The following is a 26,506-nucleotide window of genomic DNA, read 5'->3' on the forward strand; positions in this document are numbered from 1 at the left end:
GCTTGGACTTTTATGTGCTGCTTGTCACTCCCCCCCATTCTCTTTTTAATTAAGCTTTTTATAAAAACAACAAGGATATACAAGTGCAGTCATATATTCACAAAATCCCTATCCCTTTAAATTCCCCCTCCACCCGGACAAAAACCTATAATAACACATCTATACCATTATCCTAGCATCGATTCAGACAGGCAAAGTTCAAGAAGTAGATACAATATCAACATAAAAAGCTGCAAAATAAACTCCCTACAAAGAGAATACATGCTGACACGTTCAAAAGGGTCACTTTTTAAAGGAAATCTGAGTAAAACAACCTTCCCGTGCTGTCAGAAGCCATTGCAAGCCGGGAGAAGGGGCTGCCAAAAATCCTAAATACCCCCATAAATCCTGAATGTCCTCTGACATTTGTTGTCTCTCTCCCCCGTTTAAGAATCATTGGCCTGTTTTGTGCCATAATTTCCTAGGGCTGGAGACCAGCCGGTCCCACTAGAAGCAGGAGGAAAAGGAAGAAGAGGCGGAGCTATGAAGGACAGCCTCCTCCTTCCAGCCTCCTCATACCGCCCCCTCACAGCAGACAGAGCACGGCCCGCTGCCACCGCCGCGATGGATGCCGCCACTGCGGGCAACAAGGAGCGGGAGGCTGTGCAACTCCTGGCCGAGGCCGAGAAGAGGGTGAAGTCCTCCCATTCGTTCCTCAGGGGGCTCTTCGGGTGAGCGAGCGGGAAGCGGGGTTGGGATAGACATGTAGGCGCTACCGCTGGAGAGCCGCCGCCAGTCCCAATAGGCGAGCCTGACCTCGATAGAGCAAGATGGGCTGACTGGGGAAAAGGCAGCTCCATGTGCATGCGTGCGTTTGCTTGTCTCCCCTCGTTACCGACACAGTCGCAGGCCCAGGCTGGCTGGGCAAGCGCCGCTCCGACGGGAGAGGCGTCGAAGAAGCGGGGTCTGCGCGGGCTGAGGAAGGATGCTGCGAACAGGCGTCTTTCCGGGGGTTGCTGCTTTTCATGTGGCCTTTGGGGACCGGTTTGTTGTAGCCTCCAGCTTCGTGGACTAGAAGACAAGCCATCAGATCAAGAGACACGAATATCTCCAGACCCGTTAGTCTTTTGCAGAAAAAAATAAACAGGACTTTCAAGGCTGACATTTTATTCCACATTATGCTGGAAAAAAATATTCTTTACCGAGCCCGTAGGCTGTTTTTATAGGGTTTTAAAAAGAAAAGCTAGGTTGGGGGAGAAAAGGAGGTGGACTGTTCTTGGAGGAAAGGGGATTTTGCTTGACTGACACGTTAAGTACATGGTTTATGTAATGGAGGGACATCACATTTTAATCCATGTTCTAGGATCTTCCGGTGCTGTTACTTGAAACGTGGGGCATAGAGTATTTGGGGAGGGAGGCATCCCTGTGTCAGATACCTGAAGTGGGTTTGGGCAATTAAGTTTCCACTAACAGAGACTGCTCAGTTGGGAGCAAGGTAGTGGTGGGAGGTCTACATGTGTGGATTTGAACTCTTTTACTTCCTCTCTGTTTGTACAATTTTAGACCAGCCCTTGACAAATTTTCTTTAGCTCTAGGATCTGTTCCCAAATAGTCTCTTTAGAGGCTTCAGGGTTTTGGATTTTGATTTTCTAATTCTAGGTGCCACAATGAAATTTTTAGACATCACAGCGAGCTGGCACCAGAGATTTGTTGAGCATTTGTTTTAGACCTACCGGCAGTTCTCACAGACAGCAGAGAAGGGCTGTACCACTGCAAACTGTAGGCGGAGGCGTATGTGATCTTGAAAAGTGGGATGCAAATATTTTAATAAAAATCAGATTTTTAAAAATCCTGCCCATAGACAACCAGAAGTCCAGGAGATAGGTTTATAGTCTAGATTTTTGTATGAAAACATTCACTTGTGACCACCCTTCAGCAGGGAAATTTACATTGATACACTCCTGACATAGTTTACTGTATTATTTCGGTTTGTGAAAATTAGGCCATAATGGATGAGAACTTTTTAATTACCTGTAAAATCTCTCTGGCCTGATCCACACATGCAGCAAAATGAGATGTCAGAATTCTGAGGCAATAGAATTCTCTATTCCATTTCAGACTGCCGGTGGAGAAATCACATTTATATGACCTCCCTCCCCTGGTAATAATTACCTACAAATACATCTGGGAGAAACCTGGATCTGGGAGAAAGGTTCTGTCATAGGCTAATTTTCCATTATTTAGTTATTTATTTATTTAGATTTATATCTTGCCCTTTCCTGCAAAGCAGGCTCAGGGTGGGTTCATAAGATGTAACAAGGAATTATTGATAGATTTACAGGGAATTATTGATAGGATTGAATTATTGATAGAATTATTGATAGGAAGGCCGAGCACAGAAGAATAGATGCTTCTGAGCTGTGGTGCTGGAGAAGAATCTTGAGAGTCCCTTGGACTGCAAGAAGATCAAATCAGTTAGTCCTAAGGGAAATCAACCCTGACTGTTCACTGGAAGGTCAGATGATGAAGCTCAAATACTTTGGTCACCAAATGAGAAGGGAGCACTCCCTGGAGAAGATCCTGATGCTGGGAAAGACAATAGGCAAAGGAAGAAGGGGATGGCAAAAAAGATGAGATGGCTGGACAGCGTTACTGATGTAACTAACACAAATTTGAGTAGACTTCGGAGGATGGTGGAAGACAGGAGGGCCTGGCGTGACTTGGTCCATGGGGTCATGAAGAATCAGACTCGACTGTGCGACTGAACAACAACAACAAAAATTGATAGGAACTTTTAAACATGTAATCCTTCTCTGTGCAGCCTGAATTGGTACACTCGATTCTGTCATCTCCACCTACTTCCACCTGGTTGTCACCTCACTGATGCATGTCAAACTCATGCATCAAACACAGGGTTCTGTCACTGGGATGTGCTGTGAAAATGAGACTTTTTCAGTGTTACTTGCAAATGTTACTGAGATGCTAATCTGATTATTAGTTAATGGCCTTTTCGGGATCTAATTCCACTAATCTGTTAATACCAATGAGCATTTGGTTTGGATCTTATAGAGATTACTGCTAACTCCATGACAGGTTTGTTAATATTATTCAGTTGTTGAGAGCAAGCTCGCAGGACTGCAGGTGTAGACTGCTAAGTTCTCCGGCATTCATTGAGTACACTTTAAAACCTGTAGCAGGAAGATGGGTTTGTGCTTGAATAGTGGTACTTTTAATAGGAGGGCTCCTCAAGAGTCTATATTAAAACAAATATTTTAAGATTGATGGGGTGTCACTTCTGAATCAGTAAATATGAAATATTTGCATGCTGACATTTTCTGGCTCTTCCATTGGCTGAGGTGTGTACCACATCTGCCATTGGCAGATCAGCTGCCAATGAACTAACCTCCCATTGGTTGAGTCTGCTCCTGTCTACTGGGCCGCAGGGGAAGATGTTAGACAGTGGCTGCTGCTATGCAACCAAGCATGCTTTGTCAGTAAAAACCAATCAAACTTGGTTTTGTCAGTAACAGGAGGAAGGAGGAGCTGCTTTCTAGGCCTGTTTTGGACTTTGAGGGAAAACTCATTGGGCCAGTCCTGACTACAGTTCCCAGCTCAAGGTTGGTGGGAAATTCCTGGAGATTTTTTGGTGGAGTCTAAGGAAACCAGAGTTTGAGGAGGGGAGAGCCCTCAGCTGAATATAATGCCTTGGAGTCCGCCCTCCAAGGCAGTTATTTCTCCAGGGGGAAAGAGATCTGTTGTCTGGAGTTCAGTTGTGATAACAGGAGATACTCAGGCTCCATCTGGAAGTTGGTTACCCTAGGCCTGGCAGCACCCTCTGGGTGACTTGATTCTTCTGACTGGCATGACTTAACTAGACCTGGCTGCTTGCTGCTAGTGTGACTTAGCAATTACCAACTACAGGTTGGAAAATTCCTTGAGATTTGAGGGGTGGAGCCTAGAGAGGGTGCAGTTTGAAGAGGGGTGGAACCTCAGACTACAGTGCCATAGACTCCACCCTCCAAACCAGCCATTTCTGCCTGAAGAACCACTGTTGCCAGTCTTCTGGTGAGGGCTGGAGGTCATGCAGAATGACAGCTGTTTTCCAGGTGGCAGAGATCATCTCCCTTGGCTGCTTTGCAGGGTGGACTCTGTGTCATTATACCACGTGGAGGACGCTTCCCTCTTGTTTTGGTCCACACTGTGGAGAAAGACTGTACTTTTCCTAGGTAGAGGCTGCAGGGAGGGGGGAGGAGATGGAAAGGTGATCAGTTCCCCTACAGAAAATGGCCATCTTGAGGCACATACTCTATGGTATACCATAATATAACTATGGCAGGCCAAAAAAAACCACAAACAGATCACACCACAAACACACATTGATACTAAATACTGCGAGGCTGAATAGGAAAGGAAAAGGTGGCAACAATGCACTGCAAACAAAAGGAATGCTCAGTTTCAGCATCTGTGTGACCATCGTCATGCCCCCCTGCACCCCCCATAATTATTTTTCCTCCTCTTCACTGTGGGCCTGTTTCAGGGCTTTGAGCCACCACAAATGTGAGGACATGCACACACACACTCATGCAGGGTGGGTGGGAAGACAGCAGGGGGTATGAGCGAAGGTGGGGGGGGGGGAAGACAGCAAGGGTGGAGAGTGAGTGAATGTAATGGGTGGGGAAAATAGTGGCGTGCCAGTAGTGCAGGGGTAGTTGAGAGGAAGAGGTGGTTGGGGGGTTAGTTGGAGAGCGGTGAGAAGTTGGGGGTGGGTGGATGGGAAACCAAGGGTGGGGGGAATGAATGCCTTTACTTGGGTGGGTGAGAAGACAGCACCCACTCCTCCACTTGCAGCTGCTGGAAAGGCCTCGGGTCAGTCATAGCTCTTGCATAGTTGTCCTTGAAAGAGCAGATTCTGGGAGAGCTTTCTCAGCCCCACCTATCTCACAAAGTGGGAGGGGATAGGTAAAGGAGATTGTGAGCTGCTCTGAGATTCGGAGACAGGGTATAAATCCAATATCTTCTTCAAGGGTGGGGCACTTGCCCAGACCCTCTTTCTAGAGCCCGTTGTATTTTTCCTCACAACGGGCCTTATTCCTAGTTGATTTATAATGGGCTTACAACAAGCCTTTCAAGTCCAGTAGCACCTTACAGGCCAACAAGATTTTTGGGGGGATATGAGCTTTCAAGAGTCAAAGCTCCCTTTGTCCACGTATCTGATGAAGAGAGCTTTGTTTCTTGAATGCTCATACCCCCCAAAATCCTGTTGGTCTGTAAGGTGTTGCTGGACTCAAATGTAGTTGTTCTGTTGTAGACTAACATGTATACCCTTTGAAACAATCTGCATAGGATTGCATTGTTAGGGCCAAACAAGGTTGCATTTTTAAATATATTTCACGCAAGGTTAATCATAATTTCATAAGCCATACAAAGACTTTTGCTTAGCAAGTGCTTCATGAATTTTTTAAAGCTAATTTTTGTGTGTTTGAATTTCTCACTGCTGGATTGGAAACTGTGATTGCTTTCTGTTAAATATAGCTTGTATTAACTTTTATGATTAGATTGGTCTATATTAATTCCTGCTGCCTTTAGGAGGTTCCCAGCCGGTTTCCAATGTCTGTGTGTGAAGCTACTTCTCAGAAAGTAACTGGGCAACAAAAGCAACATACTGATTAAGTAACCTTTTTGGCTGGAGTGGCAAAAAATCTGACCCCCTGTGAAGATGCCAGTGTGCTAACAAGCAAAAGTGGTTCCAAAATACTATATTGGTACTTAGCCAGACACAGTGGGAGCAAATTGAACTTCAGCAGTGCAACCAGTATGTCTAGGGGCTTGTCACAATCCTTTGAGAAGAGATCTGGTCCATCATTCATTGTGTTTGCTGGATGTTGCCTACTTCTGGGCTGAAGTTAAGACTATTTTCCCATTTATTGCAATAAACGTTGGCTCAAATAGTATATGGGGCTGGATCCCATGACTCCTTTCCATCTTCCTTCACAGTGGGAATTCCTTCCACAAAGAAAGCATTCTCTCCATCTTTTCTCTATCAAAAATGTTAGAGGAAGTCTTTGTCAGAACTGGAACGAACTTCAGACGATTCCAATACTTGTTACAAAGTTAGGATCTTTATTGAAGAACTACAGTGCTAGAGCAACGAGATAACAGTAATGCCGGTCCCTGGCATTTGGTTACATTTTATGCCATCAGTAAAGTACAATAAAGCTATCATTCACACGGTTACAGACAAGTGTCTCTATTCCCAGGCTTCGTTATCAGAAGGGAGGATGCCTCCCTGTGGTGAAGGCCAAACGGCCTGGCTTCAAAAGGGCACCTGTGGATGTTGAACAGAGACTATCTGTCGCCTGTCTCGGAGCCCTAAATATTTGGAATAGCTATAAGGGCAGGGTTAATTGCTCAGGCTGTGGACTCTGTGTTAGTGTTAGGTTACAGCATGGAGTCGGTTTGGCCAAAGCAGGCAGAGAGAAAGTTACAAGTTCTGACAGTCTTTCTCTATTGAAAAGACTGAGGCCAAACTAGATGTGATATGGGGCCAACTCATGGCCACTGATGCCATTTGAAGGGAGAATTCAGAATGGCAGAATGTGCCAGGCCCTGTTTTGCCTTGCCATCCTCTTGGGGTTCCAACTGTCAAGCATGCAGTTTTCAATGACGAGTCAAGTGGATAAAAAACTACGTTTATTGATAGACTGATATGCTCTGTTGGTACAGGTTCTTTAGAGTGATACCAAAAATACATTGATACAATACTTTTAAGACATACTTCAAAGGATTCACAAAGGTGGGGGCGAGGGATACGCTCTAATACATAAACGATCATAAATGTCTACATTCTCACAATGTTATCAATATCTTGTCCTTGCTTTCCCCAGACGTCTCACACTCCCAGACAGGAATGTATGGGAAGGTGTTGATTGTTCTTTCTCAAGTTAGTTTTGTTTCTTTCTACTCTACTTGGCAAGCAATAAAGCAAGAAGGGGGAAGGGGAAAGAATAACAGAGTTAACATACTTTGGTCCTCCATGATATTTCACAGACCAGCTTTATGGAGGACCCTAAAACGATTAATTACCAGTGGAATTCTACCATGCTTGACACCAACCTCTTTTGCTTTTCCTTCTCTCTAGGGTAGCACATCACCACCACCTGATCAGTACAGGGGTTTTCCACTGAAGAGATCCCAATAGAACACTGAGTCAAATGCAAGATTTTGATATTTACCTATAATGCCTTGAGTGGTCAGGGACCAACATATCTGTGGGACCATCTCCTCCATTATGTCCCCATAAGGCATTACATTTTTCCAGGGGCAGCCCTAGGGCGTCTGGCACCCTAGGCACCCCCCACCCCCACAGGCAAAGCTGAAGGGAGGGGAGGGCACCCACGGCAAAGAGGCTGTGTGCCCCCACTCACCATCGCTCCGCTTCTGGAAGCGGAGTAACGGCAGCCAGGCAGCACACAGCCTCCCTGTGCTTTGCCACACCAGCATGCATGCCCTTCCCACCCTCTGCCTTTGCCTGCAAGGGCAGTGGAAGGGGGCGGGAGGTGGGGTAGGGTGTGTGCCACAGAGGAGGCCATGTGGCGTATGGCCTCTTCTGGGCTCCCAGGAGCCTCTCTTCCCGGGTGATATCAATTGCCTTGGAGGCAGGGATGGGAGGGAGGGCAGCTTTTACCAGCCCGCACCCTAGGCAGCCTCTGCACTCTTCAGACAGTAATTTGTTGTTGGTCTCTGGCCCTAAAGTCATCCAACTGTCCTCAGTTAGGGCTAGGGCATTTTCAGTCCTGCCCCCAACCTTGTAGAACTTTCTGCCAAATTCCATCAGGACCTTGTGGGACCTTATGCAATTCTGCCGGGCCTGCAAGGCAGAGATGTTCCACCAGGCCTTTAGTTGAGGACAGCAATGGTACCATCCTCTGTTCTTCATGCTTTCTTTACCCATTCACCCTGTCTGCAGAGTGGCCAGTAGTCTGCAAATCTGGATAATTAATGTATTAGTATCCACCATCTGTTTTTATACTGTATTTCTATTTTGTTCTTTGTTTTATTTGGCAAATGTTTTTAATTCTTCTGTACATTGCCCAGAGCCCTGCAGTAGCAGGGATTGGGTGATTTATAAATCAAATCAATGATGATGATAACTACTACTACTACTACCACTACTATTAAAAAGGTAAAGCTGGTCGCCTGCGCATGCACCAGTCATTTCTGACTCTGGGGTGATCTCACATCATGACAGTTTCACTGCAGACTTTTTACGGGGTGGTTTGCCATTGCCTTTCCCAGTCATCTACACTTTACCCCCAGCAAGCTGGGGACTCATTTTACCAACCTCGGAAGGATGGAAGGCTGAGTCAACCTTGAGCCGGCTACCTGAACCCAGCTTCCGATGGGATTGAACTCAGGTTGTGAGCAGAGAGCTCGGACTGCAGTACTGCAGCTTTACCGCTCTGTGCCACAGGGCTCTTTCTACTACTACTTCTATCACCACCACCATTATTTTATTTTCTGCTCATCTATAGGATTCAATGCATGGAGCAGGGAGTTGGACTAGATGGTTTGTATGGCCCCTTCCAACTCTATGATTCTATGTAAGATGCCACTCAAGAACGGGGTGGTCTTTGATAGAAACCAGACCCCCACTCCCTTACTTGAGGGCATGACCTTCTAGCTCAACTATGAACTTTTGCCCAGATACGTTTTTTTAAAAATGTTGAAAAGCCCAAGATATTATGGTGCCTCACATACTAATCTCAAATGTTTAGGCTTGGAGCCTGGTACATGGAAGCCCTGAAAGACGTATGATTTTTGGCAAAGGTACATTTGAAGGGCAAGCCTGTGGCTTGCATGCACAGGCATTTAGTTTAGAGAGCAAAGGCTGATGGAACTTCAGAACCAAGAAACCAAAGTCAGTTATAGCATAAAATAAGAAAAGGCCCAGACTTAACCCCCAATTCTGCCACACAAATAAAAGGAGACATAAGGCTTTGCTATTTATGATTGCAGGAGCCAATAATTTGTTTAGAGTTCACATCATTAGACATGAAAGATTTTAAATTAAACTATATTGGTCGTTCCTCTCGTGGCTGCATTAATAACAAGGCACAAATTGGTAAAATGCTTGTGTGAATCAACAAGGGCTTCCAGTGATAACACAGCTGTATACTGGATGCTTTTTAAAAATTCTTGCTACTTTGGTAGGGCTTCATTCAGAGTATAGCAGAGTAAAGATTTCTTGGTCAAATGAAATTGTGAGGATAAAACAGGGGAAGGAGAGAACTGTGTTCATCAATTTTTGCTTATTAGAGGAACAGTGTAATAAAAATGCCTATATAATCATTAAGGATGAACATGGAACTTGACTCTCTCTAATCCCTTTGCTTTCATTCTCTTTTTCTAGAGGAAATACAAAGTTGGAAGAAGCATGTGAAATGTATACCAGAGCTGCAAATATGTTTAAGATTGCCAAAAACTGGAGTGGTATGTATGCAAATGTCTATTGTTCTTTGTAGTAGGAGTGGGGGGACAGGTACTTTGATTTATTTGATTATTTATAGCCTGCTTTTCTTCCCCTGAAACCAAAGTGGCTTACAATACAAAACCCCCCACAAAAGCAGAAACAAACAGAAGGTTTCTCTGCTTTTCCTTGTGCCAGATATTTCCATAATCTCTTGGCTACAACTCTTTGGCTCATGCTGCTGGGTCTGCCCTAGCCTTAATTACTTTTGAACAGAGGAGAAACAGACTCAGCCAGATCTCATTTAGTTGCTGCTAGCCAGCAGTGATGCTCTTCCCCCTTCTTCTGCTGCTAGAAATGCCTCTGAACATGCTCAGGTCTTAACTACAGAGAAGAAACAAACTCAGCCAGATCTTAGCTGTTGCTAGCCAGGCAGCAGGTTGTTCCCTACTTCATTCCTTCCCAGATCCCACAAAGCTTTCTGAAACCCTCTTTGATGCCTGCGGTTATTAATCCAAGGCCATTATCTTGAATCAACAGTCCTAAATTGCACTTGCAACAAGATGAGCAATGTGTAGCTGCCATTCTCATCTGTCTTACGGCCGAAGTCATGGTTTGCATTGAATTTTAAAATCCACTCATCTCTGCAGACTCTAGATCATGACTGTGCTGCAGATGATACAGCCTCTTCTCCCAGAATGAAATGGAAGTCAATCAGGAGCCTTTACTATAGAATCAGTTTTGCAGTTTCAGCTCACCTCTTGGATTTCTGGAAGTCAGTGGGGTGATAATTTCAGCACAACTTAAAAATTTAACTGGACTCTTAGAGGGAGGTAATTTGCAGATGTGCACAGCAGCAGAATAAAACAGGAGTCCAGTGGCACTTTAAAGACTAACACATTTTAATGCAGCCTAAGCTTTTGCAAGCCAGAGCTCAGTTCCTGAAGTGTATGAAGCGTGTGTGTATTGAGTAAGGGTGTGCAAAAAAAAAAATTCTGAATTAATCGGATTCGGAAATATACGGGGCCAAAATATTTGGAATACCGTATATTTCCAAATACCGGTACTCGGAATAGCTGTATATACGGGAGATATACGGCTATTTCCAAATATATGGCCCAATTATACCCTATGGGCTTTTGAAATCAGTGGCAAAATAGGGTATATTGGAAGCCGTCTGTAGGGGAGGGGTTTGAGGGAGAGCCCCCAAATTTGCAGGGGACCTGCAGGGGACTCTCCCCTTTGAACCCCCCAAGTCCCAACAAGATTGGGCCAGGGGTTCCCATTCCAGGGGCACCCAAAGAGGGTGTCCCTATCCCACCATTATACCCTATGGGCCATTGAAATCAATGGCAAAATAGGGTATATTGGAAGCTGCCTGGAAGGGAGGGAGTTTGAGGGAGAGCCCCCACATCTGCAGGGGACTCTCCCCTACGGACCCCCCAAGTCCCAAAAAGATTGGGCCAGGGGTTCCCATTCCACGGGAACCCAAAGAGAGTGCCCCTATCCCACCATTATACCCTATGGGCCATTGAACTCTATAGCAAAATAAGGTATAATCAGAGGCTACTGGGGGGCAGGGGATTTTAGAGAGAGCACCCAAAACTGCATGGAACCCTCAGACTCCAAAAATAGCTCTATAAAAACATGAAAGTGACCCACCCGACACAGCCCACACACCAACCCCCTCACACCAACCAGAGGTAATTAAAAAAACCCAAAATGTGACAGAAAGAAACTTAACTTTTAACACACGCCCTCCCCCCCCCCCAAAAAAAAGCACCAGGAAAAGGGACAACAGGACAGAATGCAAAACCAACAGCAACAGACCCAAACAAATCTGAGAAAAAGCCAACAAACTCAACAGTTAAAAAAACTGAACTTTTTAATAATAAAAATTAGGCCAAACAGCCGTCTCCCAAGAACCAGAACCAGAAGAGAAAAGGAACAACAGCAGCACAACATAGCAGCAACAAATCAAACACAGAATCCTTTTAAAACAGGAAAAAACATGACTTTTAACAATACAGGAACTTAACCAACCCCTCCCCCCCCCCCAAAAAAACTTCACCCTAACCCCAAGAAATCCAAGACACCCAAATCAGAAAAAGTAAAAGGACACTGCACTTTTAAAAGTCCTCTCAGTAAAGTAAGATATAGGCAAATTGGCAACCCCTGTCGGTGCGGGTGTTTGCAGAGAGAGCGGTGTGATGTGCTCAACGAAGAGCCCCAGTAAAGAAGTGAGCCAGACACCTGCAGCTAGTGCTAAAACAGTGTATTTACAATATATATACAGCGTGCTCACTAGTGCAGTAAAATACATTAAACACAGGACCAAAGTGCTCCGCCAGCATGTGAACTCTCGAAGAGAGACCTGTGCATTGCAAGCACAGTCCATATATAGTTCTATCAGCCAATCCTGGCAGTCCACAGTCAAGCTGACTCAGCAGGTCCTTTCCACCTGTCTTCTGCCGGCTAGAACCGGCTTGTAGATAAGGTCACTGTGACCTAGCATGCCAGCTAGATCACCTGCTGTCATAATAGAGCTGTCAAACTGCGTAAAGATAGATTCAACACTGACAACCCCGCCACCCCAGGTCTCCACCCCCAGCAGAACCTCCTAACCCTAACCCCAAATAAGCTACCCACGCACCCAAGACTGGATAAGTAAAGGGACTCTGAGTCTTAAAAAGTCCTTTTAGTTTTATCCTAACTAAAATAAAAACAAGAACCCAAAGACTGTCTTACCTTATATCTCTAGGCAGGTCAGGCAAGGCTGAGAGAGAGCAGCAGCAGCTGAGGCCAAGGGCCAGCGCAGCACAATCACTGTCTCACACCAACACAGCAGCAATGGAATGGAGTCCAGCGAGGCAGACTCCTTAAAAAGGTTCTCTGGCCCTACACAGAGCAGTTTCAAAAAATAGCACTGCTCTGTGATTGGCCAGAGAACACTGTTTACTTGGATAACCAAGTAAACAAAAGAACAATGTTGCTGATGGCTGGGGGATTAGCCCAGCCATCAGCTACACAACAGCCCTGCAAAGCATACATTTGCAATGCATTTTGCAAATGCATGCTTTGGATTGGCTGCTGGGGCTTCTCTCCCCCTCCCCCTCCTTCCCTGATCCCAGGGAGGCTATGGGAGAGGTGGGGAAAGGTTTCCAAAGGTGAGAAAGGAGGCAAGCAGCTTCCCTGATGCCGCAGAAGCTCTTTTCCCACCTTTTCTATGGATTTCCATATACTTCCGAATATTGATTCGGGAATATAGTATATGGGGATCCATATACAGCTCCCGTATAATGGCTTCTGATTGGATTTGGAAGTATACAACGCCGTATACTTCCGAACCAGGGAGTATTCGGCGGTCTATTTGGTTCAGCTGAACCAAATGCACACCCCTAGTATTGAGCTGATGTAGTGGTAGTGAAACGTGCATATAACACAAGAGCATGTGTGGGAGATGTTAGGAAGGCAGACCAATTTAAGTGAAGATCCAATCAAAAGAGTAATCAATCCCCATTCAAAGTAGGTGAAGTCCAGCACCTAACTGTTGATAGATGGGCAAAGTAAGATTAAAATAAAATCTGATCTATGAAAGTGCAGGATGAAATATGAAAAGTGGTTCCAATTAGAAAGTTATAGAGAGAAGTGATTAACGTCTGTCAAGATATTAGCACCTTTAGTTGGTGAGAAATCTGAAGTCCTTGTTAAGACATGGGGGCGGGAGATGGTGTTAAACTTCTTGATGAGTTATAAATCAACGGTTTCACATTGGATTATCTCACTGATGCTTGTATATAGGAGAGCAGAGAAGCTTTTAGAGGAGCAACAGAATGCCTTGGAGGATTAAAATGTTCATCCAAGGTTATTGAGTGCTGCAATTTTTCATGTCATGCTTTCCTTCCATTTTTTTTGCATAAATTTTGATGAATGTACTTAGTTCTGGATTGCCTCCATGTCTGGCAAACCTCTGGGCCCATTTCTAGTGAATCTAGCTAATCGTTCTACTTTCAGTGAGGGTCTGATGCAAGGAGTAGGAGAAATGTGTGCTAGGAGTGTTGAGAGACTGGAGGAGAAAAGGGATAGAGAAGGAGAAGGTGGAAAGCCACCTGGGAGAAGGGGTCCCAATCAGATTGGGATACCTGTGTACTCATACATGCTCTATAGATGCTTTGTGTCTGTCTCTGTGTGTAAAAAGAAAGGGAGAATGCAAGGGAGAGAAATGTTAATGTGCAATCAAGGTAACTGAGGAAATGCTGGTAAGCCCTAGTTGTGGGGAGGGTGGTAGCAGGAAAAATGATGAGAGGCTGAAAGAATCAGATATAATAAATATTTCTTAGAACAGTGGCCTCACCTTGAATGATTACTGAGTCATGATTTAAAGCTTTCCAAGTGTAATTTGTGAGAACCTCCTTAAATTTAGTTGGTGAGATCCACAATCTGCATATCCATCGTAAGGTCTACTTTAGGAATACTGTCCTCTTAAGAATTAGAATGAACTATAGGAGGGGCTGTGGCTCCATAACAAGAACATGTGCTTTTGCTGGTGGAAGATTACAGGTTCAATCCCTGGCATCCCCAGTTAAGGGCTCTCAGATGTTAGGAAATCCCTTTCTCTGTTAGACAAGGCCAACATTCGTACTTCGTTCCCAGTTCCTTATTTGCTAATCCAGCAATAAATAATATTTCAAAAGCTGTGCAGCACCAAATTATGCATTCTTTCACAGAGGGGTCCTTGCCATTCAAGGGGAACTATGCTGTTTTGCCTTCCAAAACCCAGCTAACTGCTCCAGAATGGAGTGCCCAGAGGAGAAATTAAGATTAAGGAACTTGGCAATGGTAGAGGGTTTCCACCACAGAGCAGGAAGTATTGAGGTCAATGGACCAGTGCTCTGACTTGCTTTAAATCAGCTTCACATGCTCATAGGTATATTAATAACTCTCTATTTTGCAGTGTGTGAAAACCATAAAGCAAAACATTTGTGTGTGAGAACTTGCTGTGCTTTTGTAATTCTTGCAATATTGTACTAACAATGATGAAATGTTGGGGCTGTTTCCCTCACCCCCTCCAGCTGCAGGAAATGCATTTTGCCAGGCAGCCAAGCTTCACATGCAGTTGCAGAGTAAACATGATTCGGCGACCTGTTTTGTGGATGCAGGAAATGCTTACAAAAAGGCAGATCCGCAAGGTGAGAGGCATTGCTGTTTAATTTTGTTAGGGAAGACACTTGGATGAGTATCTTTCTGCATGTGCTGATATGCGGAATGTTCTGTGTGGGGGAAAGAGGATGCATGAACCTGAGGCTTCTCTCACGCTGCATCTAGTGTATACCTTCCACACCAGGGTTGTGTGTAAACAAGCCCTAAGCCTCTACAATGCATGTGCTGCAGATGGGGAACTGCTGCATGTGTCTCCATTTGCATTGGTTGAAATGGCAGCTCTGTGTGTACCAAGCAGTCTCCTCCAGTAAAGTATATGGAGAAGCTTTTGCAAATGGAAGAGTTCCATTCACTCATTCATTTGCTGTATTTATAAAAGACTGTCACTCGACCATAATAGCTCACAAGGCAGTTTACAATCAAATCAATTTTAATTGAAAACAATACAGTATTTCATTTCATGTGTGTGTTGGAGCATTTTCTGGGTAAGGGAAATGGTATTTTCTGTGCATTTGTACTGAGGGGCCAAGAAGTTTTGTCTTGAATTCAGTGGCCAAAAAGTTGGCTGTTTAATCTGGAATCGGGTGCCATGTAATAAGAACCTCAGTTCTTTTTACTAGAGAGAGAAAATTCAAAGGGGGAAAAATAACCATCTTTGCATGACCAAGCTGATTTTATTCATTATTTCCTCCCCCAAATGCATACGATACAGAGGCTATCAACTGCTTAAATGCTGCCATCGATATTTACACAGATATGGTAAGAACCACTCAGTGCAAGGGTTGGGATCCTGGTGTGTGGCCTTGCTGATGTGTGTGTTAACTGCCTGATGAAATTGTCTTTTGGGTCAGATGTTTGCACTGTGTTCAGAAGAGTACTCACATCCAGTTCTTCTCTTCCTAGGGTCGATTTACTATTGCTGCCAAGCATCATATTACCATTGCAGAGGTCTATGAGTCTGAGCTGGTAGATATTGAAAAGGTAAGCTAATTTAATGACTGGAGAGCTTTCATCCTTCCTGTATGTGTTAATACAGTGGATTAAAGTCTTTTAATCTGCTGAGCTCAGGTGATTTCCTGATAATTTGCCATGCTACTTGAAGTTGCGGATAACAGCAAACACTGATGATTTCCATTTTTTGCAGGACTGTTGACAGCTGTTAATATGTTTAATTTCAGAAGCTGAGCTATCTTTAGAAAATGCGCAGACTACTATATGGCAGCTGTAGAAACAGGAGTGGTCTTGGTGATTCTGAGACTCTGCCAAAAAGTCCAGGATTGGCCCCCGCAATCACTGCTGCCCCTGCTCCCAAGCAAAGTAGATCATACTGACTTTGAGGGACCAGTGGTCTAGTTCATTATAAGACCATAATATAATAGTTACGGGATGGTTATGAATGGTTAAAGGATATTTATCACAGAGGCTAGATGGTCATCTGACAGCAATAAAGATCCTGTGAGTTTAGGGGGAGGTGTTTGTGAGTTTCCTGCATTGTGCAGGGGCTTGGACTAGATTACCCTGGAGGTTCCTTCTAACTATGATTCTGTTATTCTGATGTCTTGGTGAGGGCAGGAAATGCCTTCTGCATCTGCTGCCTATGCTGTTCCCAAGTGTTTCTTGACTTTCAGGACTAACTGGGAAAGGGGGAGCTCCACTGGGAAGGAGTAGATGATAAATATCCCTTAACCATAGGCTCCATGTTCAATTCACTTTGGGATCCAGTCCAATACTTGCCATGATATAGCAGACCAAGGACAGAATTCCCTCTTTCTCCTTCCCCAGATGAGTTTGCATTGGGTAGGAGAAGGTGCCAAAAAAATATTGCCAGATAGGCTGAGCAGCAAAGGGGCTGACTGAGGCAGGGAGCTCTGCTCTTTCTTCCACCACCCTAGCTGCTGCCACTTGGTGCAGTGATAGAGTGTCCTTGGCAGATGTCCTTGGATGGTGGAGGAACCAACGAAAGGCATCATCCAGCCCCCAGCCCTGTCTCATCTGTAACTGAAGGAAAACAACCCATAAGCCACTTGCTTCCCTTCAGTTGAATGGCCATCACAGCAGAACCTGGGCTTTGTGCCTGAGTTCTGCCCTCATGTTGTCATGATTCTGTGGCATGTTCTGTTCTAGGTACAGACCCCTTTCTATTTTGGGGTTGATTTTACCTGTCTTGGGAAAGTGAAGGAGTAAGAGCATGATTTTCTGCATGACAGCAGATTCCCCCTGTGAAACTGCTGTCTTGCTTGTTTCCTTTACCTCTCCACGTTGCTTTCTCTGGTGTTCCTGAGGGCACCGGCTGTGCAGCTGGGGGGACACAGGGAGGCTGGCCACCCCCTTGGTCCCCTAGGTGGTGCTGCGGGCTGCTCCAGGCTGCCAGACAGCACAACAGTATATGGTACCTCTGGATATGACCATGCCCCCGGAACAAAAATGCATCTGCACTTTACGGCTACTGCCCCAAGTATAAGAACAATTGCACTCTACGGACATCGGCACATCCCAAGAATAGGAACAAGAACACTCACACCTTACAGGCACCGACACTTTAAAAACAGCAGCACTTTTACTTAGTTTGTTTACATCCCCCTTCTAATCCCTTCAACTCCAGTTGATTTTAACTGCCAATTTTATTAGATTTGGATTGTAGAATTGATAATTATTGGTTATTTAAATAAGATTATTGGTTTATTGGTTTGTTAATTAGCTAAATTTAAGAATGATATTTGTGGCGAATTAATTGGGGAAGATAATTTGATTGGGAGGGTTTTATAATTAAGGAGCTTGTGGAGTTAATTAATTAGATTATATTTTAGCTAATGAGTAATGGGGTAGGGTTTCTAATTAAATAACTATTGGCTATTATTGGCAGGTTAGTTTCAATTGATAAATTGGCTAGAGAGGGGAGGGCTGAGGAGGGAGTAGGCTCAGCTGTCTCACCGGTCTGAAGTTCTGGTGACACTGGCAGGAGATGACTGGCCTGGGGATTCCAGTACTCCTGGGGAGGGGAAGGTATGACAGTGGGAACAGGCAGAATTACAAGGGAAGGAGGCCGAGACTTGACAAGGCTCGGCCCCCTTCCAGCCTGCGTCTCATCCCGACGGTGACAGGTAGCGGAGCCAGGTTAAAGTACTCGCCTCCATCACTGGTGTTATGCAATGCCAGGTCCATAAATAATAAAACCTTTACCCTTCGGGAGTTCCTGCTTGAACCTGGCAACTATGGACCTGGCATGCGTGACCAAGACCTGGGTGCGTGATGGGGAGACCATAGCTCTCTCCCAGATGCCCCCCCCCCAGGATACTCGGTCTTTCACCAGTCACGGACTAGCGGGCGGGGGGGAGGGGTGGCCCTATTCATATGAGAGGCTTACTCCTTCCGGGCTCTCCCGGTCCCGGAGATCAAGGGTATTGAATGTGCCGGTCTGGCGTGGGATGTTGGGGAGAGGTTGGCGATCTGGCTGGTGTACCGACCGCCTAACGCACCAGCTGGCGCCTTACCGTCCCTACTGGAGGCTGCAGCAGGCTGGGCATTGGAGCATCCAAGGCTTCTGATCCTGGGTGACTTCAATGTCCATGCCGATGACGGGACCTCCAGTCAGGCGATGGACCTAGTGTCATCCATGGCGACACTAGGACTCTCCCAAATTGTTACAACGCCCACTCACCAGGCGGGGCACATGTTGATCTTGATCTTCGCGGTGGGAGTTTTAGTGGACGATATTACTGCTGAAGCAGTGTCATGGTTGGACCACTATGCCCTCAAGGCTCGTGTGGATGTCCCACCCCAAGCCTGTTTAGGCGGCGAGCATATTTTAGCTCGCCCGCGGAGTCAGATGGATCCAGAACGGTTCCTGACGGCTCTATGGGATCCCTGGCTCCCTGGCGATTCCTTAGATGACCTGGTAGAGTCTTGGAATGATAGACTCTCCAGGGCCATCGATGAGATCGCACCTAGGCATCCTCTGCGCCCCCGCCTAAAGCTGGCACCTTGGTACAACCAGGAATTGCGGCAATTAAAGCATGGACTCAGACGACTAGAGAGGCAATGGCGGCGAACTCGAGACAAAGCGACTAGAACATCTTATAGAGAAGTTATGAAGTCCTATGAGATGGCAGTCAAGGCTACAAAGAAAACATACTTTGCGGCTGAGATTGCATCTGCAATTTCATGCCCAGCACAACTGTTCAATACAATTCGGACCCTGATAACTCTGCCACAAGGCAGACCAAATTTTAATGAATTGGAAATTAGCTGTGAGGCTTTTGCGAATTTTTTTGCAGATAAGGTTGCGTCGCTCCGCCACGACTTCCCCGCCATATTGGAGACGGTATGTGAACCTGAGGCTCCGTGCCTGTCTTCGGAGTGTGTCCTGGATGGTTTCAATGCGCTCAGCCTGGAGGAAGTTGACAGGATCCTCTTGTCTGCTCGCCCTACAACTTGTAATCTAGACCCCTGCCCCTCCTGGCTTATTAAAGCTTGCCAGAGGGAGCTTAGATATCCTGTACGGGATATCATAAATAGATCCCTGATGGAAGGGCATTTCCCAGCACCTCTTAAAGAGGCGGTGGTCTGCCCTCTATTGAAAAAAAGTTAGATCCGGCCGAATTGGCACACTATCGGCCGGTCTCGAATTTACCCTTTTTGGGTAAACTCATTGAGAGGGCAGTGGCGTTGCAGTTGCAGAGTTTTCTGGAGGATGCTTCCGTTCTTGACCCCCATCAGTCCGGCTTTCGTCCGGGTCATGGGACAGAGACAGCGCTGGTCGCCCTGATGGATGATCTCCAGCGGCATCTGGATCGAGGCAGCTCGGCGGTGCTGATGTTGTTAGACCTATCGGCAGCGTTCGATACGGTCGACCATCAGCTGCTGACTAGCCGCCTCGCCGATGCGGGGATTCAGGGGTTGGCCTTACAATGGCTCTCCTCGTTCCTCGATGGTCGGGGACAAAGGGTGGCGATTGGGGGTGAGCTGTCCCGGAGGCACACGCTTGATTGCGGGGTGCTCCAGGGGGCAGTTCTTTCCCCAATGTTGTTTAACATCTACATGCGCCCCCATGCCCAGATTGCCCGGAGGTATGGGCTGGGTTGTCACCAGTATGCTGATGACACCCAGCTCTATCTACTCATGGACGGCCAGCCTGACTGTGTCCCAGAAAACCTGGACCTGGCATTACAAGCCGTGGCTAGATGGCTCAGGCTGAGTAAGTTGAAACTAAATCCAGCGAAGACAGAGGTCCTTTGCTTGGGTCGCCGTGGTCCGGGAGGGGAAATTCCCCTACCAGCTCTTGACGGTGTGCCACTGACAATGGCGCACAGGGTCAGGAGCTTGGGGGTACTACTTGAGCCTATGGAGGCCCAGGTAGCAGCCACTGCTAAGTCCACATTTTTTTCATCTCAGGCGGGCAAGGCAGTTGGCTCCTTTCCTGGAGCAGGACGATCTGGCAACAGTTATCCATACAATGGTCACCTCAAGGTTAGATTACTGTAATGCTCTCTACATGGGGCTGCCCCTGTGCCGAACCCGGAAGTTGCAGCTAGTGCAGAACGCCGCCGTTCGGCTGTTATTAGGGCTCCCTAGACGGGAGCACATTCAGCCGGGCCTCCGGGGAATGCACTGGCTGCCAATAATATACCGAGTTCGGTACAAGGTGCTGGTTATTACCTTTAAAGCCCTATATGGCCTAGGACCTGCCTACCTTAGGGACTGTCTCTTCCCATATGCCCCCCAGAGAGTGCTGCGATCCGGCTCTAGAAATCTGCTTGTAATCCCCGGGCCAAAGGAGGCCTGGTTGAAGTCAACTAGGGACAAGGCCTTCTTGATCACAGCCCCTTGCTGGTGGAACCAGTTACCAGAGGAGGTCAGGGCCCTGCGGGACATTGGACAGTTCCGCAGGGCCTGTAAGACAGTCCTCTTCTGGTTGGCTTATAACTGACCGGTATTGAAACATCGAAATATTGAAATATTCTGACGGAAGACCACAAGATAGCACACTGAGACTGATTGATGTATTGATATTAGTTGTTTTAATTATGTAAATTATTATTATATTTTAATTCTTGTATTTTATTGTTAGAATTTTTATGTTGTGAGCCGCTCTGAGCCCGCTTTGGTGGGGTAGGGCGGGATATAAATGAAATGAAATGAAAATTTCATTAAACATATTGGCAGGGCTGGCTCGCCCACCAGGCAAATTAGGCATTTGCCTAGGGCACCAGGTGGAGGGGCACTGAATTGGGCTCCCCCCCCCCATGGCACCCAAGACAAATGCCTGATTGCCACAGGGCAGTTAAGCAGAGGGTGCGACGGGCAGGCCACCTCCCCCTCCGGCACACTCAGACGCCAGCCTCATGCTCACCCACTTCACTGGGCATCAGAAAAGTGCTCTCTCTTAATAGAGAGCAGAACAAGGCTTCACTTGTTCCGGAGGCCTGTTCCGGAAGAGAGGGGTGAGAGCGAAGCCTCTTCCTGCTTTCTATTAAGAGAAGGGTCTATCGTGATGCTGGTTGAAGTGGGTAAGCACAAGACTAGCATCACTACTCTGAGCGCATCGGGGGTGGGTGGGGGAGGTGGCCTGCTGGACAAATTTTCCCTCTTCAGAGTGCTGGATTCTACAACCAATGGTTTCTCTCTCCCTCCCTCCCTCTTCCAGAATTCCTTGGATTTCCATATCTTGAAAGTTCCAAAGAAAGGGTCTCTGTTGCTCTAGTGTCTCATTAGGCTTCCCTTTGGCTTGCACTTTGCAAACAACCAAACAAAACCGAGGCAGCTTTGGTATTGTGTGAACTGGTTGACTCATAAGGCCATTATTTTTGATGCATGATCCATAAGGAATCATAATCACAAAAAGCAAGTAGTGCTTGGGGTAGAGCTTTAATTTGGCAGCTGTTCTTTAATTGCCCATTAAAAGTGCTGGAGTGCTGGAGCCATTTTCTGTCTATAATCATTCCTTGCTGCTTGAGTCGGAGTTACTGCATCTTCATTATAATGTTCTCTGTGAGCTGGCCGCACTGTGTTGCCATAATATATTTTTTTGTCATAGATGAATTAGGTACTTTCCCTCTGAAAATTACATCGTCGTCCATAGGGAAGTGAGAGAGTACTCTTTTGCACTGCCTGCAGATTCAGGGTGTGGGGGTTGTCTTCAGTATTTATATACAAGATTTTTTTTCCTGGATAGTATTTAGTTTTATTATTTGCAAACAAAGAGATACCAAATGAAACAAATAATCAAATTTAACAGGTATTCATAAACCCTATAGGATTACACACTTAAACATATATACATTCAGAGGTAGGAGGTGAGTAAATTCCATAATTAACAGTAATCTGGTAGTTTTATACCTTTATCTCCAATACACTTAGTCATTAAATCCTAATTATGCAACAGTACAATTAGTTATAGAATCATAGAGCTGGAAGGTATCAAGTCGACAGATTCAAGAATGAGTCAAAGTTGATACTAAGTCTTCATTTATTGATAACCGGTACTCTGGCGCAAGCCTCTAGCTTGCTAAGAATGAAACCAATACATTGATACATGGGTTTTAAGGTACACTTCAAAAACATTCCTACGGGGGGGGGGTTATAGGAGGAAACATTCACATACAACTACTAGATACTTTCTCAGACGATAGCTAGCAAATGCTCTTGAATTGTTATGCAAGGCCTCCTCCCACCTCAGGCCCTGAGAAGGCGCCGGTTAGTTCCTTTACACCAGTTACAAATCAAAATAAGAAAAGGGGGGAAGGGGAGCAACTATGGTAGAACATTAGCAGCAGTGGATCCATTATGATTTTAACAGGGCCTATTGCTTAGGCCATGATCCCCCAGTCTTAAGTCGTTATTAGTCGATCTTGACAGAAGGGACCTCCAGGATCATCTAGTCCAACCCCCTGCACAATGCAGGAAGCTCACAAATACCTTCCCCCCAAGTCACAGGAGCCGCATCGCTGTCAGATGGCCATCTAGCCTCTGTTTAAAAACCTCCAAGGAAGGAGAGCCCACCACCTCCTGTGTGTTCTCAATTACTTCAATTACAACTAATCATATAATTTTTTCCATTTCTCAGAAGCTTCTTTGTCTAGACTTCCCATTTATTAAAGCTGTTAATACATCTAATTCCGCTATCTCTAAAATCTTAAATTAAAGTTAATCTATTATAGGTATCTTACTTTCCGTTCAGTATGATGCATAAAGAATTCTAGCTGCAGTGATCATATGTATCACTAGGGGTCGATTCTCTTTTATGTTCCTCTTTTCTGCCCTCACAAGGCCTACCAGGGCAACTTACAATTTAAAACATACATGATAAAATCACATTTTAAAGACATTAAATACATCCTTTGAAACAGTAAGCCCTGTTACTTACCCTGCAGTTGTGCTTTCTGCACTTTATACTTTTTTAAAGTGAGGGTCCCCTTTTTGAATATTGGGTGTGTTTCCCCTGTTGTTTCCACACATTGTATTAATTCATTATAAATTCCCCCCATTTGCGCTGCTGTACTGTGATAAGTCTTTCTTGCCCCCAGTGTGCTGTACAACCTAATCAAGCATTTTGCATGATTTCATGAACCCAACTTTGCTTTGGGTGGCATGGCGGGAGGCTGTTTTGTGTGTGGATGTTCCCACCCTGAAATAGTGTTAAGGGGGAGTTATTTCCACATTTGTGCAATTCCATGTGGAGTATTCTGTGCATGTGGAACATAGAATCATAGAGTTGGAAGGGACCTCCAGGGTCATCTAGTCCAACCCCCTGCACAATGCAGGAAACTCACAAATACTGTACCTTCCCCTAAATTCGTAGGCTCTGCATTGCTGTCAGATGGCCATCTAGCCTCTGATCAACAGCAAAAGCAAGGACATTGCATTGTTTCCCTGTGGGAAAAAGGCTTAAGAGGGAAGGCAGGAGCCCTTCCTCTCATTGTTGGTGGCATTCTAAGCCCACATAAACTCTGCCTTTAAAAAAAAATAGCCATTCTCTGCAGCTGCAGCGCTTTAAACATCCACCTTGGCTGCTAGATACTAATAAGGAAACATTTATTTTAATATAACTGGAGAGAGCTGTCTTCAGAAAGCTCCACCCCATCCTGACTGCTAGGAGCAGGATTCAGCAGGGTGCCACTTACTGGAGATAACCAAGCCCTTCTCTGAGTGCGGCAGAAAGGAGGGAGGATGGTTACCTGGCTAGCTGGGGACCAGTGGGATGGCCTAGCATTTTTGAGTGAATGATATCAGTGCCCAGCACCATGTAATTTATGGAATGGATGTTAAATACACATAAGACACATGTGAGAGCCTGACTTGGTTTGTGGAAGCAAGCCTATGATCTATCACCTCATTTTTAATTGAGGACATCTCTAAACTGTGATCTTATTCTGCACAATCTGTTCCTGGAACTTAAAATCTGAATGTATCATGCTGAAACGTATCATGCTGAAAACAAAATGTATTTAATTTTTTCTTAGGCTATTGCACATTATGAGCAAGCTGCAGATTATTACAAAGGTGAAGAATCCAACAGGTAAGTCTTTTAGTGTTGAGAGTATCAATCTGAACATATTTTCCATTTCCCTTCCTCACTAAAGAATGAAATACTTTCTCTTCTGAAATTCTTTCCCTTCTTGTAGAACCATCCAAATCCCTAATTAGTTTGGCATTTCCCTGACCTGTGTGTTCATTTTAGCATCATGAATGAGCCAAGAATTCTGGCCCTGGCTTAGGGCTGCCAGTTCTGGGTTGGGATATGCCTGGGGAGTGGAGCCTGGGGAGGGTGGGTTTGGGGAGGAGAGGGACCTTCAGCAACATAGAATACCATTGTGTCCATCCTCCAAAGCTGCAGTTTTCTCCAGGGGAAGTCATTTCTGTCATCTGGAGATAAGGCGTTATTCCAGATCTCCAGGCCATCTGGTGCTTGGCCACCCTAGTCTGGTTGTGTCAGAGGGGAGATGAATGCCAATCCTTTTTCATCTCTAAGAGGCAAAAGAGTTCATTGCATGCCATTGGAATGAGTGTTTTCTCTAGCAAACTTAGTATTTTAACATAGTTTGTAACAGGCTTTTTCACTGGGGGGTACATTTGAGCATTGGTACGTTTTTGCATTTGTTTTTCTTTCTGTACCATTCCCTAAGTTATACTTTTTTCCTTCTAGTTCTGCGAACAAATGTCTGCTGAAAGTAGCTGGATATGCGGCTCAGCTAGAGCAATATCAGAAGGCTATTGAAATTTTTGAACAGGTTGGTACCCAACCTTCCATTTTAGGTCACATGTATAAACCAGAGGCATACAGCCTAATTGTATATCTGTTCACTTACTTCATTTATACCCCACTTCCTTTCCCAGTGGTGACCCAAAATGGCTTACAATACTCTCCCCCTTTTCTGAGTTATCCTCACAATAACCCCATGGGGTGTGTAGGCTGAGAGTGTGTGATCATTCAGCAAGCTTCCGTGACAAAGTGGAAATCTGAACCTGTGGGAATTTGAACCTGTGTCTCCCCTATCCAAGTTTGATACTGTAACCGCTACACTACACTTTTCATGTGTGACTTGCCAGTGTGGAGCAATAGACTTGGGGTTGCATTGAACAGCAATCCTTCCTGCATGTCTGATTGTGATGCCACAATCCTTTAATAAAAGGGACCCTTTGTCCCCTTTCCAGGAATTAGCCATTCAAAGCCAGCAGCGTTTCCTTTTAGATGCACGTTGCAAAGATAGATCCTGGTTATTAGTTCCCAGTTATTTTAGCCAGATTGAAGTGCAGCCAACTCAGGTTATCTTTTTAATGAAATCCTGAATCTGCTTTTCAGTTCTACTGATACAAACATCTGTTATAAATGTTTTACCATCTGGTTTCCAAACAATCAGTGCCTGCATTACGGTTGTGATTTCCCGTTTTTCCTCTGAAACCATCAAGAGGGAGAGAATGCTGTTCTGTTCTAGAGCACCTGCTTCTTTTGCATTTCTGCTCCTTTTATTTTTACCCAGAGACTCTCAGCTGAACTGCCATCCTCAGATTCACATATTTCCTCACAAGTATATACCTTCTTTGCACATAATTCTATGCCTCTGCCCTTCCTTATATCTTTTAAATAAGCTGTACCCCTCAATCCTAATATTCCAATTGTGAGTGTCATCCCACCAAGTTACATGAATGCCTATTAGGTCATAGTCCCCTTCCTGTATTAGGACTTCCAGTTCCTCCTGCTTCAGAATCCATGTTTTATGTGCCTTGAAGTTTTCATTTTTACCTTTGAGTTGTTGTTAGTATTATTATTATTATTAGTTATTTATATTCTGCCCATTCCCCATAGGGGCTCTGGGTGGAGCACAACATAAAATGTTAATGTTAACGTTACCTAGCATATGTGCTACTCCCAGGTTTGCAAGGCTCTTACCAGATACCATTCTTCCTACCTTTGTGAGGTACAAACCCTCTCCAGTAGAAGAGCTTCATCTTGAAAGCTTAAGCCATGGCCCAAATATCCAAACTTTCCTGATGACACCATCTACATAGCCAGTATTTGCAGGATTCTTCTTTCCCATCCTAAGTTTTGGCCTTCAACAGGAAGAACTGACAAAAACACAACCTGCACTCCCAGCTCCTTCACCTTCTGACTCAGAGACACATAGTCTCTTTTAATACGGTCCAAGCCGTTCCATGCAGTATCATTTGCTCCCACATGGATCAGCAAGAAAGAATAATAATCCATGGGTTTGACGAGTCGCCCTACCCTTTCTCTCACATCCTGGATGTGTGCACCTGGTAGACAGCATACCTCTCGAGATGACGAGTCTAGTCAGCACACTTTGGGCTCTACCCCTCTGAGTGGGGAATCCCCAATTCCCAGCACCACTCCTCCTTTTATATTGGGGAGCAGAAGTTTGAGTCTTCTCATCCACAGTGTCCTGA

General features: G+C 45.3%; 1 protein-coding gene across 2 annotated transcripts in view; it reads left to right on the forward strand.

Annotated features, from left to right (window-relative positions):
• The first annotated feature begins 538 nt into the window (after positions 1 to 538).
• NAPB (NSF attachment protein beta) overlaps positions 539 to 26,506 on the forward strand; it is a 36,901-nt gene continuing 10,933 nt past the window's right edge. Inside the window, exons 1-7 of one of the 2 annotated variants that reach the window (XM_060257940.1) lie at positions 539 to 710; positions 9,389 to 9,468; positions 14,518 to 14,634; positions 15,318 to 15,364; positions 15,509 to 15,586; positions 24,064 to 24,119; positions 24,747 to 24,831. In XM_060257940.1, coding sequence (XP_060113923.1) covers positions 604 to 710; positions 9,389 to 9,468; positions 14,518 to 14,634; positions 15,318 to 15,364; positions 15,509 to 15,586; positions 24,064 to 24,119; positions 24,747 to 24,831 — 570 coding nt within the window. In that variant the 5' untranslated portion in view covers positions 539 to 603. Of the gene's footprint in view, positions 711 to 9,388; positions 9,469 to 14,517; positions 14,635 to 15,317; positions 15,365 to 15,508; positions 15,587 to 24,063; positions 24,120 to 24,746; positions 24,832 to 26,506 lie in introns of those variants that run through there. The other variant, XM_060257948.1, reaches the window with a different exon arrangement.

This window comes from Heteronotia binoei, chromosome 1 (assembly GCF_032191835.1).
Source record: "Heteronotia binoei isolate CCM8104 ecotype False Entrance Well chromosome 1, APGP_CSIRO_Hbin_v1, whole genome shotgun sequence".
Taxonomy (NCBI): Eukaryota; Metazoa; Chordata; class Lepidosauria; order Squamata; family Gekkonidae; genus Heteronotia; species Heteronotia binoei.